The sequence below is a fragment of the Papilio machaon genome, chromosome 15 (genome assembly GCF_912999745.1).
Source record: "Papilio machaon chromosome 15, ilPapMach1.1, whole genome shotgun sequence".
Taxonomy (NCBI): Eukaryota; Metazoa; Arthropoda; class Insecta; order Lepidoptera; family Papilionidae; genus Papilio; species Papilio machaon.
In genome coordinates, this window is record NC_060000.1 from 1,014,092 (window position 1) to 1,029,895 (window position 15,804).

Genomic DNA, 15,804 nt, shown 5'->3' on the forward strand with positions numbered 1-15,804 from the left:
CCTTTTAGAAGTTTTTTTTTGTGATAATATCAAAATTGTACGCATTTAATATGTTTTTAGAAACATGCTTCAACATTTTAGGTAATATTATAGGTTCTAGACATTGCAGCTTGTGTGCAACGAGAAACTTTAGTCCGATGACGTCACTAAAAATAGTTTAATAATAGTTTTAAATTGTCAACTTCACTCTAATTACAGAATATTCTGGAACTATTGAATATAAAATTTATTGTACTATATAATGTTGGTTGGTTTTTTTTTTATTATTTTGAAAATTAGTTGGAAATTAGTATTTAGGAATGTATTGTATTTCTCTAACAAAAAAATTTGTTTTAATATTTTTGGTTACGGTTGTGTTCATTTATTTGTATAATTTTGTAGAATGTTTTTTTTTTTTGTATAGTTGTTGTATTTCATGTAATATTGTATATAACCTCATTACTTAAAATTAAAATTATATTAAAAAAATACAAATTCACAAAGTTAAATATCATTGATTGGTGTTAAGTGAAAATCGTAGTACCATTGAAATATTTAAAATTTAAAAAAAAGCTTTGAATTGAAAGTGTGTTAAAAGAAAAATTATTACCAAAAATATAGTAAAATTTATTGAGTATCGAAATTAATGTACAAGAAAATTAGAAATAGTACAAGCTTCAAATATATTTCAACTAATTTGCTCAAAATCTACAATTTTTTCACTGGTTAGTGAAGCAAATAAAGTGTGATTTCTGTGCTTTTTATTTGTACTTTAAAATCCTTGTTGATTTTCAATTTGTTATATTTTTCGCGATAAAATTGATTAATTTTCATTCGCAAGCGTCAAATGAGATTCGTTGCTGATGGAATTTAATTCAAAAGTGTGTTGGTGTTTGTAAATAATTTTATCAAATAAAGTGATTTATTAAGGTTTTTTTGGTCTTTATTTGTCTCCTTTTTAACTAATTAAATTAATTAAAACTATGTAGTTATAGAAAAAAAAATAATTTATGTTTTTTTTAAAACATATCTATTGGCAGAAGTTTAATTTTTATAAACCTAAGGATAAGGTTAAAAAAAATGCAAAACATTTTAATTTTTATAAAAAAAAATATTTAATACTTATTGAATTTTTATAAATGATTAACAATATTTTTGCATCTTTCATATTTGTACGAAATTAAAAATGTATTTAATTCAATTAATAATATTAGAATATAGAAACTACATAATGTAGAAATTATATCATAAAATACATAAATGTAATTATTTTTAAAGTCATTTATACATTAATTGTAATCAATATAAAGTTTAAGACGGTAAAAAAAAAATATATTCACTTAATACAGTACAAGCAAAACTATATGTCAAGATGGTCGTTTGTGTTGAAAGTAATTTAACTATGTCACTGTTTACTAATTATGTCACTTACCTTTAAAACTGTTGTCACTTACATAAAAACAGATGTAATCCTATGTCATAATGAATCCTATGTCACTGTTAATAATATATTAGTCACGTCACATTCACTATTGCATTGCTTTAAATTGGCCAGACTTATTATCCTTTGTCACATTTGATATTAAATATGTTAATTCACACGCTTTCGCGCTAATTCGCTATGTATTAATATGTTTTTTCACACACAAAACTGAGCAGAATTACAATAACACTTCTTTAAGATCCTCTTCAAATTAGGATCTTTAAGTTCTATACATTAGGTCTGCCGCGTGGACGAGCTCTGAAGGCATTCCTGGCCCTGGTGCGGGGCTTGCCAGCAGCTGGAGGGCTCTTGGGGCGGAGCGCCTCGATGCGCTCTGTACAACCAGTGCTCTCACGGCCCTCTGTGAAGTTGGCTGCATACAGTTCCGCATTGAAGTTGGAGTTGGTTAGCTCGTGACCAATTGTCACCCAGCCGGGACGGATTGTTGAGTCCCGGCCAAAAAGATGAACCCTATGAAAAAGTATATCCTTTTTAAAGAGAATGAGGTGATATAAAACAGACTTTCTTACCGCTGCAGTCATTTTATATAAATTAAAGTTGAATGAATTAAATTTTATATTCTTTAGCACATACAAGTAGCAGATCACTCGATAAAATAACAATTTACCTTCTCCGTCCTAAACAAAAGTGTTCCATGATATGAAAGATTTCAATAGGCTTCTCTGTGCTACCAAACTCTGGATCTTCTGATATGATGAGGTCGATATCAACATTAGCGTGTATAAAGTCTCCGTCCACAGACCTTCGTACTGTACCCTTGATACCCATGAGGCAGTGCTCCTTTGTCCGTTGGAAAACAGCATTGTGTTCCAAGTTCTTTGAGTGCCCGGGATTCTTTATGTTGGTCTTTATCCAGCAGATATCTTCGCAACGACGAAAACCCCATTTCTTTAGACATTCTCTGCCCATATCTAAACCTGTTGCAAAGCATAACTTTGGTTTGAATTAAAAAAAAGACCTTAATTTTTGTATGTCCTATGTGCTATCCCAGACTGTAACCTATCTCTACTCCAATTACATCCAGATTCATTTAGCCATTCTTGAGTTAAGACTTAACAAATATCCATACATCTAAAGTTTTGCATCTATATATATAAAAGAAAGTTGTGTTAGTTACACCATTTATAACTCAAGACCGGCTGAATCGATTTGACTGAAAATTGGTGGGCAGGTAGCTTAGAACCAGGAAACGGACATAGGATAATTTTTACCCCGTTTTCTATTTTTTTTTTTTCCGCGCGGACGGAGTCGCGGGCAAAAGCTAGTTTATAATATTAGTGAGAACTTAATTAAAAGATAACTTTATGAGTAGCAGTCAAATATTTTCAAATATAACAGTAAAAAGTGGTTGAATCAACAATAACATAGTTATCACTAGGTTTGAGAAGTGAGAATGTTGATGTACCTTCAGAGCTGCCGCACCACAGGAAGATGAAACACCTTGGCTGTGCTATTTGCTGTAGGTCAAGTGCCAGCACGTCTTGCCAACGCCAACCTGCACCTAACGGCGGCTCCACCAGCACCACATCGAACTTACACCCCATCTGCTTCAGGTCAAACGTCTACGCACACAAAATTACTATTTTCATAAATTACTAACCGTCGTTCTTCGACTTCATCCGCGCGGAATTAAAAAATAACACAATGCCTATGTGTTCTTCCAGTCTATGTTTATGGTTGTTCAATTACATTTCAAAAGAGACTTTTTGACCAAAACTTTATGGTATACTATATTTAAGTCATGTCAAAGATACGGCCCGCACAGAAAGAAGAAACATGTTTAGAGCATTTAGATTTCATTCTATTCTAATTTAATTAATAAAATTACAATAATTCAGTTCATTTTTTTTTAAATCTGGCCCTCGTACGAATTCAAAACTTAATATATGGCCCTCTACAAAATTCAGTTTGACATTTCTGCTTTTGTTGTTTGACTAATTGAGCTAATGAAGAAATTGCTAGAAGACAATCACAATGTGATAATCATTAAGATTATGTATTAAATGCAACATTGAATATCAAAAGCTGATTTACCCAAAAATAGTATATATAACCTTACCTTGAGATCACATCTTAAGTACATAGGTGGTGTAGCAGTTCTTGCTATTAGGTCATCTTTTAATTTAATGAGCTCGCGAAGTTTGGGATACTCCTCAAAGCGGTCCGCGAGCCCCACATCCCTGATGAAGTTTTGTGGCCTCTGGCCCGTATCAACAAAGTGCTGGCAATAATCATTATGAGGGTTTGATGATTGTGTGCCCTGGAAGTATAAAGCTTATAATTTTTTTGTTATATCTCTTTGTTCTGTAATTTCTCTAAATAAAAAAACTTTTTGAATGATTCATGTTAGCAGACAGACTTTGTCATATATTTTTAAACACACATCTCACATACAGTGAGAAAATGAAGCTACCACTTGAGTTGCCATCTTTTAATTTAATAAGGTGGCAAACATGCAAGCGGCCAAAATTAACTATAATAACAAAGCAGTCGTAATTGCAGATATGTATGGAGATACACTGCAGAATTACAATTAATTCATGAACTGCATTATCTATCCTTATTGAGCTATAATGATATACTAACATCTTTTCCTTAGATTTTTTTTTTAAATGATATAAATAATAAGTCAAAAAATATTCACTAACCTTTAAGAATGTAGAGGAGTCGGTGTAAACTAGGCTATCTGGTTCCTTGGCGACAGGCTTTTCACTCCCTTCCGCAGTGTAATCTGCTACAGCCTGTTTCTTTGGAAACGCATCCAAGGATGCTCCTAGCGCATGCCTTAACTCACTCACACTAGATACACCGAGCTGTGGTTATTTTAGACAAAAAATGATTCTGTACATGTTGTATTTAAGAATATAAAAAAAAACTTAGGTTATTAAAATAGCAAACACTTACCGCTTGCGCAAGCAACTTCTTCCTCTTTTGGGATCTCTCTCTTAGTTCTTTAAGTTTTTCACTCATTTTAGGTTCATATATTTACGGTAATTCTTAAAGTCTAGCCGTGCACGTAAAATTACAATTTTTTCTTAAAAATACTTTTATTTTTTCATCGAAAAGTGTCGAAAACAAAAAACAAATGAAATAATAGTGACAGATACAACCATGACAGTTCCCCTGTAAGATTAAAAACCGGTACGGTTATCATTTACAAAACTGAGAAAACAAACAAGTATGAATTTTAAATTCAATGGACAATACACATTTTTTTTTTGTAAGATTATAGGGATAGTCAAAACTACAAGCATATTTAACATTAACATTAACAAAAATCCAAGATAGAGTTAAACAAAGCATGCCTTTATGGTACAACTTGTTTTTCTTGTTTGTTGAAGTCTAACTTGTGTTTGTTGAGACTGAGGTTTGATTCCCCGCCGGGGTGCGAGGTTATTGTTAAATGTTTGTTTATCGTAATAATCTAACGCCACATCCAAATAAAAAATATACAGGTCTGTTGTTACGTTTTTTCTTCTGTTTGTATTTTTAGAAGACATGCAAGAATAATAAATGAAACAGCATTTAAATTAAACTTTTATTACGAATTAGATGAAGTGTTGATAAAAAATAAATAAACCAGTAGAGGTTTGTAAATAATTGTGTAAAATTGGTGTTAAGTACCATCTGTTCTGATGTAATGCCAGTAATTGATTGATAATAATCAGATTGATCATAAACATTTTTACATAAATCATTGAATATCTGGACCTTTCCAGCTGGCAACATTTGTTTTTGTCTACAAAATTTTGATAAAAGTTCTCTTTTTTCGTAAACTTACGTTATAATGTGTAGCATTGTATTATCTGTGGTATCTGTGTTTATACATTATATTAAACGCTACACACATTACTTTCACTTGATTAATATTTCGTTTCTTCCTGTGGCTTTGTTTTTCATGTCCAATGTGATATATATTTCGTTCATTTTGTATTATTTATATAATAAAACATAGTATGGTTTAGTTTAATGGTTACTTTCTTCCTTTAACGTAAGCGTGAAGCATAAGCTAGATCTGAAAAAAAAAAACCAGTTTAAAAAAAAGACAAAAAAGCAGATAATGATGTTGATTAACGTTAAATAACGAACAAAATTCTTTTAATACCTTTTTTCTTTTGCGTGGTTTATTCTTTTTTCCTTTACGTTTTCTTTTATGTTTATTGCTTTTAATATTTGGTTTATCTTCGGGTCGTGGTGGTCCGACGCGAACTTTCGGCCTTGGCCTAACTTTATCCAGCAGTTGAAGAAGAACTGTGAAAGGGAAAGGTGCCACACATGAAAGCAACTAATACAAAAAGTTTATATATTTAATTCAAATAATTCGAATTTTAAAATACTTGTTTTCGTAGACACGGTATTTCAGAACACATTTTATAGTTAAAAGCATTTCAGTTACTCAGTCTTACATATTTTGGCTAAAAAATAGCTAAAAAGCCCTGGTGTTAGTTCATGCATACTTTTTAATTGCGAATTAACTAAGTAACCATTTAAGTCACGGAATAATTTAAATCTTATTTTGTGTTTCCATTTGCACAAAAATATGTTTCCTTAGATTGTTTCGAAAAAAAAAAAACTTGTAATGATCCATAATCTTATTAACATTATAAATACAAAAGTTTGGATGGGTGGGAAGTTTGACATGGATGTAGAATATAATTTGGAAGAACACATAGGCTACTAATAGTTTTTTTTATTCAGCGCGCACGGAGTCGCGGGTGACAGCTAGTCTTTCTATAAGTGTGTGTCATCACTGCGTGTTATTAACATTGTTAATTGTTAGCTTTTATGTTGCGGAAAATTTAATATTTACTTTAATAATCAGTTAATAGAAAGCAGATAATAATAGATAAAGCTAGGATTATACATTGTTACTAAACACTATCAGTATTATAACCTTTAATCTTGAATAGTGGACGAAATAGAAATGGAATCTTACTAATATTATAAATGCGAATGTTTAGATGTATGGATGTTTGTTTGAAGGTAACGCCGGAACGGCTGAACGGATCTTGATGAAATTTGGTACAGTTATAGAATATAGTCTGGAAGAACACATAGGCTATTTATTAAGTTTTTTTTTTAATTCCGCGCGGATGGAGTCGCGGGCAACAGCTAGTCTTCAAATAAAGCAAAATACAGAAATTAATGACCGTGTGAAAATCCTTGACTGATAAATGGTAACAATCAACTTTGAAATTGTTATAGTTAAATTATTTGCAGGATTAAAGGAATCTAATCGGACAATCTTTTTGGCTAAGCCGTGGCTTATGTCGGCTTATTTAGTACAATCAAAGACAATATGTTTTATATTTTTTTATTATTAAAATGTTTTGACATCAAACACACCGACACGAACCGAAGTTGAACGCGTATTTACGCTCATATTAATTTTTTACTGCATCCCAATAATTTTTTCCATCATACTTCTTCATAGAAATTTTGCAACATATTAGCGTAATAAAGGTATTAACGAAATAAAATTGAACATTACGTATAATTACTACGTTTTTAACAAACAAAATAAGTTCAATGAAAAAGTATAGATGAATGTTAAAAGCTCGTTAGTAAAAAAGCAATCAAATTAGTTATTCAAATCTACATATTTACATTTTTTTCATGTATTTACATAAATATTTTCTTAAAAAATAATAATAAATATAAATTTAAAAATAAATTAATACAACCAACCCCAGTCCGTGCATACTGCTAAGGTAAAGACTTTAATTAAGTGCTGTTCATTTTCTGGTGCTAGTCTCACCTTGGACGTCCAGGTAGCCTAGTCTTTGGTAATATGAGGCGGGCTTGTTCTCAGCGTTCTCCAATGGTACTGAGATACTGATGTCAGAACAGGCTCCGAACTGTTCCTGTTTCCCACATCCTAGACCAGTAGTACCATTCTTACAAACACCCCAGTTATTCCCAGCAATATACTGCCATTGTAGAACACAATGTTCGCAGTACAAATCCTTAGGTAGACGGTACGTCATCGTATATTTCGCGTCTCTTTTCGGGTAATATTTGGTACCACCGGATTCAAGTTCGACAATGTTCTCGTCGAAGCACGCCTGGTCGTTCCTCGCCGGGTCTGGGCAAATCTTGAACTGCCAGTAACCTTTATGGTATGCAGTAAGATCGACGGTGGCTGAAATGACCTGGCCCGAGGTGTACTTTGCCACGATAACGCCGTCTCCCCATGTACCCCCCAGCTCGTGGTCTCTTGGCTGTGGCTGGTCGTACGGGTCACCACAAATACCGCATCTACGTGGAACAAATACAAATTATGTATGAATACGGACAACATGAACCAAATTTTGATAACTTTGTTTTAAGTCTAGTTTGACGTCACCATGTGTGGCATTATTAATAACTGTTTGTAATGAAATGCGTGTAATGTGTCCACTATATGACTGATTTGTTTGAAACTCTTTAACGTGAAAGACACTAGTTTGCTGTTCGTAGTTTTATATTGATATACGATAAGTAGATTTATACCAAAACGGACCATATACGGTACGTTTCAAATGACAATGTTAGCGTAGCTATTAAATCGAAAAAAATGCTTAGATAAAGTCAGTAAAACATATTAAATAATAAATATTATACAAAATGTAAACATTGTAAAAATTTGAGAACTGAACTTTTATAAAATTAAATTTTATAATGACTATCAACTCTCGTACAATGTAATGTGGTTGCTGTATTACACTGAAGTGGTATCAATTTATCAAATGTTTGCTCCAATGATATACAAAACAAATATAACGTATTTTATGAGGACAAGTAACTGGTTCAATTTGTTACTGGCGGAAGTAAGTCCAACTCTAGTGCCCGCAGCATACGGCCACGAAAATAAAGCGAAGCGTTCATGGAAAAGAAGAGAAAACGCAGAGTTCCTTCCATGGTATCGAGTAGAGTGCTGCTCAGTTCAACGATTCGTTGGAACGAACTAAATCTTAATAATCCAAGCTAGGTCTCTTTTCAAACTTTTCTAAACTCATTCCCATCATTTCTGGTTCACTTTCACGACAGTGTACTGCAGACTGAAACCGTAGCGAAGCGTAACTCCACAGAAATGTAAATGAGACCAAAATTAAATGCAGACTTTGCTTGAAGTTAGTGAGATTTAGTTTAGGTTTAGCCTTGCTGTACAATGGCTGGATAGTTCGCCAAATCTATGCCAAGTTCATTTTGCCCACCAATGAAATACATGCGAAATCAATTAACTATGCGATATTGTAACACAAAATCTAAAGAATAAGGTCTATATTGCAACTCACTTGCCACCGGTGACTTCGTGTTGATGCGAGAAACCGCCACAGTTTCGTCCATCATCGTCGTAGTCTGGCCGCGTGGGGAAGCCGAAGCGCCATGCAGACGCGCGAGACGGGGGGTCCAACACACGACCGTGCCCGGACACCGACACCGCCAGTGCGCACGCCGCAATAACGTACCACAGCATCTAGGACATAAGGTTCAATTTAGAACACAGTTTAATTTCAAATGCATAAATTAAATGAAGTCAAAATATTACATATATTCATCTCTTTTTCTCTTCTGCTTTTCTTAATTTTTTTGCTCTTTCTTTAAAATTACGAAGATTAACAAAATTCTTTGATAGTTACTAGTGGTGATCATTTTTGGAACGAAGTTCCTTATCGCGCGTTGTGAAAGGGGGCTAGACGGAAAAAATTCTTACGAAAAGTTGTCACGACACTTTTTGCTATATCACCATGGCAACGACGTGACAATATATAACGAAAATTCATAATTCACGAAATAAAATGTACTTCTTGTGAAGACTTAAATTTTTTAGGCATAGAATAAACATTGGTTCCTTCACTAATTAATTGAAAGGAACTTCGTTCCATCCGGGTGTCCCTTGACACCTCTCAAGTTTTTTTTTCATTATTTCATATTTAAAGTTTCATACACACAAGATTTTCTAATTAATTAACGCTGTTGATTCAGATATATAGTGCGTAAATCGAATACAATAATCTTTCTGATATTATCTATGCTTTGTTGCAAAACTACTCCTTCCATAATATTAGTATAGTAACGTACTAGAAATATTATAAAAGCAAATATAGTGTCAAGTGCATTGTTTTCTATCATTTTAGAAATTATTTCCTTGCAATTTATAAATCATGTAACTATACAATTAATAAAATTGAAGTGTCCCTTTGTAATAACAAAAAAAAAAAAACAAATCACATTTCGTGAACATGATGATTTGCGTTATACATAAAAAGTCAGTTTTAAAATATTCGTCAGTCTGGAAATCCGTGTTTGTTTCTGATTAACTCCAAAATGGCTGGATTTTAACGGGATTTTTATTGGAATGTAGCTGATGTATGTTAATTAGCTCAATTTGAAATTAGTAAGGAGATGTTCAACACAGTTAAAGTTGACGTATGGATGAAGTGCACAAAGCAATTTTAAACAAAAAAAAAAAAACTGATTATGAATTATAGTGTAATTTCAACCAATAGGAGACCTTTACTTTACCTAATTTCTCGCTTGTATTGATTCCACAAAGTCGATAACACATCGATACAAATTCTGATAGTGACAAAACATTATAATGCAATTTCCGTTTGTTAAATGCGAAAATTACGACAAAGTTACATTTATAAAGACATGCTGATTGATTGAATATTAAAGCAATAGGGGTGATACATTTTTATGATACGGAAATAATAAATAAGGCCTCATATTAACCTTAATTAAAAGAAAAAAAAACAGCTATTGTTTCTAATTTTATACGACAAAGACCCTCAGATAAAACTCAGAATTACTTTCAGTTGACGCTTGTCATGTGGTCGTGGTATTGCAACCATCGAATGGACCATTCTTGCAATTATTGCTACGGGCTCTATAACTAATTTAAATCGATTTGGTACTTTAATTCTCGAAGAAAATATAAATTTAAAACCACAAATAAACAAGTGATGGGAACTATAATGTTAAATGAAATGAAAAAAAAAACATTTTCAGACTTCAATTTAGTACTGACGAATAAATGTATAAATTAAATGTTGTATTAATTAAAGTAGAACTGTAAATGAAAAAGTACTATTTAAATAAAAATAATTACCATTTTATAAAGGATTTTTTTTCCACCGAAATAAATTCGATGTCACACACTTTGGAAACTCGAATACGCTTTCTTAGATGGTAACAACTAATATAACATCTGGCCAACATCGGCAATATATAGACCTTTTGTAAGCTGGTATCTGATAAGGTTTATCAGCTGGGAGTACACTAATCGCCTAAATCACAACATAAGCCGCGACAGACGACGATTGTTTTATGTCAGCTGTAAAATAATCAAAGGGTTTCTCAATTTAACCGAACAAGATCATATTTTTGCACAGATCAATACAGTTACAGAGAGATCTTCCTTAAAAAAGTAAGTCCTTAAGCAATCATTGTCCGCGCATCTTTTTGGCTGTTCAACGTCTGATGTACTATGCAATCCCCTTTTGTTGTTTTTTTTTTTTCTATGAGGTGAAATGCAGTTACGCACCCCTACGCCGGGCAGTGCAATGGCGCAGGGAGTGTGGGACTCGCCTAAAGACGTTCGGCCATACCCACTAAAACCCCTCGGGACCTCCACGTCGCCTTGCGGCTGGGACACGGGAACACTCGCGCAATCTTCCGCGACCCAGCCGGCGACTATGCAGTCCCCTACCCTAACCTTTAAATTCGGCCTACACCTAAAACTGTGTACTGCGCAGCCATTCGTACGATGTTCTGAGTCGTCAAATTGTGTAATATCTCCTATACTTCTGTTAAATAACATCAGATTTATAACTTTTTTCTCATAACAACTACAATATGTAATGTATTTGTGGATCATATTGTAATGTACAAATTTTTCATCATCATCAGCTCACTATACGTCCCCACTGACTGGTGACTAGGCCATAGTCAACCACGCTGGCCCAGTGCGGGTTGGTCGACTTCACACATATCATTGAACTTCTTCTCAGATATGTGCAGATTGCATCACGATGTTTTCCTTCACCGTAAGAACGTCGGATAAATGTACATATGTAAATCGAAAAACACACCTGCAGATTGCAAGTCAAGTGCTTAACCCCTGAGTCAAAGACGCTTCAAAAATTTTATTTGTATATATATATTTATGTTTTAAGTTGGTATTAAAAGCTTAGTTATCTACTTGTGCCAAGATTTAGAACGAATCTAATGTTATCTATATCATACATCAGTCTGGTAACGTTCTTCGGCTGTCCATTAACCTTTCATTATTTTTATGCACAAAGCAATTTTAATCAAACTTTTTTATTGTGTTACCAGTACCCTACGACTTATATTAAAAATATATTGTATACAAATGTTTAATATTCGACAGTGGCGCCACTTGGAGAATTGAATTCTAAAATCTGTTCTATTTTATTTAAAACTAGCTTTTACCCGCGACTCCGTCCGCGCGGAATAAAAAAAAAATAGAAAACGGGGTAAAAATTATCCTATGTTTTCGTATCGTACGTTTCCTGGTTTTAAGCTACCTGCCCACCAATTTTCAGCTAAATCAGTTCGACCGTTCTTGAGTTATAAATAGTGTAACTAACACGACTTTCTTTTATATATATAGAAGATAGATAGATTCACATTAGATATACTTTTTTGCTGTTAATTTTATAGAAATAAACAACGATAATTAAACATTATGTTAAAGTAAAGACAAAATTAGATATTCCGTAATGACACATACCTAGTAGGTATATTTCTAACATTCCAGTCACTGATAAGAAATGAATCAGATTTGTCTATTTCTAGTTACTCTATGTTCTTTGAATATTCGAAACAAGGAAAATAGTAAAGAAAATTCTTATTATTGAGTAATTTGTTGACGAATTCAGAACATTCTTTCATCATATCTTTATTAATGTAATTTTATGGTTTGACTAATTAATCTTATCGTATTTTCATGGTGTTAACCCACAGACAGCGATTTAACTAAGTTAACAAACAATTATAATTCTATGTTGCATTTAACGAGTTCGATTAACCATCTATACTTACTATTCTTACTTATATTATAAATGCGAATGCTTAGATGAATGGATAGATGGATGGCTGTTTGTTTGAAGGTATCTCCGGAACAGCTTAACGGATTTTGACGAAATTTGGCACAGATGTAGAACATAGTCTGGAAGAACACATAGACATGATAGTTTTTGTTAATTCCGCGTGGGCGAGGTCGCTGGCGACAGCTACGTAGTAGTATTACTCGTATAAAGAGGAAAGATTTGATGGTTTATTTGCATTGAATAGGCTCCGAAACCAATAAACCGATTTGAAAATTCTTTCACTGCTGGGAAGCTACACTATACCAGGGGTACATAGACTATTTTTATTAGTAGATTTTTTTTTAATTCCACGCGGCTGAAGTAGCGGACTCTTGCTAGTTGACATATGTTTCATTACCACATTCAAACATTTATTTCGTGTCGCACTCACTTGACAATAAAACGGAAAGCAAGAAAAATTTAAAGACTTTACATGTCACATCTTCCTCTGAGAAAACTTTGCGTATAATCAATTAGCTGTTGCCCGCGACTTCGTCCGCGCAGAATTAAAAAACGTAATAAGTAGCATATGTGTTCTTCCTGTCTATGTTCTACATCTATGCCAAATTTAAGCAAAATCTGTTGAGCCGTTGCGGAGATATCTTCAAACAAACATCTATCAAACTATTATATTAGTAAGATATGTTTTCATAATTCTGATAATTGGAGGAACACCATTGCACTGCATATGTATGAACGCAAGGTTAATTGCGACTACAGAGTATCAATGACTTTAGTTTTTTTATAGTGAATCTACATTCCATCCCGCATGACACATGTGACGGATATACAATTTCACTGAAAAAAAACTAGTATAATTAAAAAAAAAAAAACAATACTCGTCTGCCTGTACTTTTATTATCTCTGGGGAAGTAAACCAATCTCATGACCTCTCACATAAAACCGGTCTTATTTGGTTGTAGGTCACAATTGTACATATACGAGAAAAATAACCCTTCTTAAGGGAACCATGTCATTCGTTAAAGGCAGGTAGAAGTCAACATAAAAGTGGGCCTAGCAGGAATAGTTGTGACAATACTATCGTATATTCGTCGACAAAATTTGTGTTATAATTTGTGCAACGCTCCAATCGAACGTAAAGTAAACCAAAAATCTCATACTAATTTTGACATAATTGAAGAACACGTTACGAAGACGATTGTCACAAATATTCGTGCTAGACCCACAAAATGTAATAATTTTACTTCTTACTAACATTATAATTGCGAATGTTTGGATGTATGGATGTTTGTCATTAGACGTAATTCAAGAACAGCTAAACGGTTCTCGTTGTAATTTGGCATAGATGTAGAACATAGTCTGGAAGAACACGTAGGCTAATTAAGTTTTTTTTTTATTTAATTACGAACGGACGGAGTCGCGGGCGACAGCTAGTATATCCTACTTCTTACTAATGGATATGTTTTAATAGATGTTTCTTAATTAAAAACTACAGTTTTACTGCATGGATCTGGATTTCATTTGGAATCCTGATAGATAACGGTATAGAATAGCATATCGATGGTTTTCTGACGCAACCTCGTAACTCGATTTTTGACGATTTTGAGATTTAATCGGAAAATTAATCAATAAATATAGCCGCATAGATCTGTAAAGTTATAAATAAAAATATTCATTCAATTTTTTTTTATTTAAAAAAATACAATCTCGTATCTCAGTTCAAAAAAATGTGTCAAGCGCAACCTCGTATCTTGAAATACAAGATGGCGCATTTATAAACAAGTTCTCTCTTTTTCTCCTATTAACAGTAGAAGCGTTGCTGGAGTTTCTGCCGCCACTTCTTCTCCCAGCGCTAACGCTTTCCGAAGTGGTAGTAATGTTAGCTGTATTAATAATAGCAACCGATCAAGCTGAGGTTCGGCCCTCTCGGGCACCCTTGAATCGGAATGCTAAACGCGTAATGAGTGACAGGCCAAGCCGAGGTCCCCTCTCGGGGGCCCTTGAGCCCAGTCACTCCATGGAGCGTCCACCGAAGCGACCTAAGAGCTCGGTGACCTCCCAATCCGGTAATAATAACGAAGTAACAGCCCGAGCCGAGGCTCCTGAGGGAGCCTTCGAGCCCAGTTACTCATAAACGAGGTTTAGGCTAAGTGCCATCTGCGCCCGGCCACCTCAAGCCCGGTGAAGCTGTAAATGCCTCCTCAAGGCAAACAGTGACTACTCAGTCACAAAAAAAAAACAAGTTCTTTCTCAGCAATGTTATTTGGTCCAATTTTATTAATAAAAACTTTATTATTACTTTAAATATCTCAGTAAATTGAATTATTATTCAAAGTGAATAAACAATAGTTAAAAAACACATTTTTTATTATAGTGAAAAAAAGTATCAAAGTAAGTAAAAAAAAATTAAACAATTATCAATTTTAACCTATCACTGGCATGAAATTAAAAAAATTAATTTGTTATTTTTTAGAGTTAAATAATATATCATCCGAAGAGCCAAATTCAACAAACGAAAAAACAATATCAGATAAAGATCGAAATAATAATGAAAGTAAAAATCACGAAGTAGTAATGGTGCTTGATGAAACTACTGGACTTTTAATTCCTCTTTCACTGTAGATGTCCAAGCTGTGCAAATGATCTGTTCTTAAAATAAAATAATTTTTCCTTATTTGAAAAAGATATTACGCAATCACGTATGTTACGTTTTTTTCTCTGCGACAAACACGTATCTCAGAAAATAAAAGAAAAAATAATGATTAAATTTTTTTAATACTATATTTAACTCAAAAATTTGTCAAAAGATTGAATATTTTTAAAATTAGAAAAAAAAAATTGTTAAAAAAATTAAAAATTTCATTATAAAACGTTTTTTGTCTTTCCTGAAAAGTAGTGATTTCTGAGATACGACGTTGCGTCAGAAAACCATCGATATAGGCTACTTTGTTTTTTTTTTTAATTCCGAGCAGATGAAGTTGCTGGCTAAAGCTATTATATTTATAAAAACAAAGTGCTCATTAATATAAATATAACTCAGATTAAAAATTTACAGTCGTATAGTTATTTTAATAGAAATTGAAGAGAAAAAGCGATTGAAAAAAATATTCACTTAACAATATCTGGTTATTAAACAATAGGAAAAATCGTCTTAAATATTACTTGTAGAACCACAATACTGTTAAATAATTATTATTTAGGTCATTTTGTATAATCTATAATTGCACAAAGACAAAAAACATAGCAAAAAGAAAATAA

The 15,804-nt window shown here is 33.0% G+C and overlaps 2 protein-coding genes across 2 annotated transcripts; both read right to left on the reverse strand.

The window, feature by feature from the left end:
- Window positions 1-1,351: 1,351 nt before the first annotated feature.
- On the reverse strand, window positions 1,352-4,583 carry LOC106718366 (N6-adenosine-methyltransferase non-catalytic subunit). Its single transcript, XM_045681276.1, has 6 exons — window positions 4,388-4,583; window positions 4,132-4,296; window positions 3,543-3,743; window positions 2,889-3,045; window positions 2,091-2,400; window positions 1,352-1,933 (listed from the first exon to the last, which is right to left on the reverse strand). Exons 1-6 carry the CDS (start codon window positions 4,451-4,453, stop codon window positions 1,690-1,692), a joined length of 1,143 nt encoding a protein of 380 aa, XP_045537232.1. The 5' UTR covers window positions 4,454-4,583; the 3' UTR covers window positions 1,352-1,689.
- A 2,319-nt stretch (window positions 4,584-6,902) lies between these two features.
- LOC106718469 lies at window positions 6,903-10,670 on the reverse strand. Its single transcript, XM_014512559.2, has 3 exons — window positions 10,581-10,670; window positions 8,761-8,942; window positions 6,903-7,741 (listed from the first exon to the last, which is right to left on the reverse strand). Exons 1-3 carry the CDS (start codon window positions 10,581-10,583, stop codon window positions 7,219-7,221), a joined length of 708 nt encoding a protein of 235 aa, XP_014368045.2. The 5' UTR covers window positions 10,584-10,670; the 3' UTR covers window positions 6,903-7,218.
- Window positions 10,671-15,804: the final 5,134 nt, after the last annotated feature.

Bases quoted from the DNA above. Each gene is read 5' to 3' on its own strand.
- LOC106718366 (XM_045681276.1), bottom strand. From the start codon at position 4,453: ATGAGTGAAAAACTTAAAGAACTAAGAGAGAGATCCCAAAAGAGGAAG. The intron at 4,297-4,387 runs GTAAGTGTTTGC...AAATAACCACAG, and splicing joins AGAAGTTGCTTGCGCAAGCG to CTCGGTGTATCTAGTGTGAG. The intron at 2,401-2,888 runs GTACATCAACAT...GCTTTGCAACAG, and splicing joins GTGGTGCGGCAGCTCTGAAG to GTTTAGATATGGGCAGAGAA.
- LOC106718469 (XM_014512559.2), bottom strand. The intron at 7,742-8,760 runs GTGAGTTGCAAT...TGTTCCACGTAG, and splicing joins CACGAAGTCACCGGTGGCAA to ATGCGGTATTTGTGGTGACC.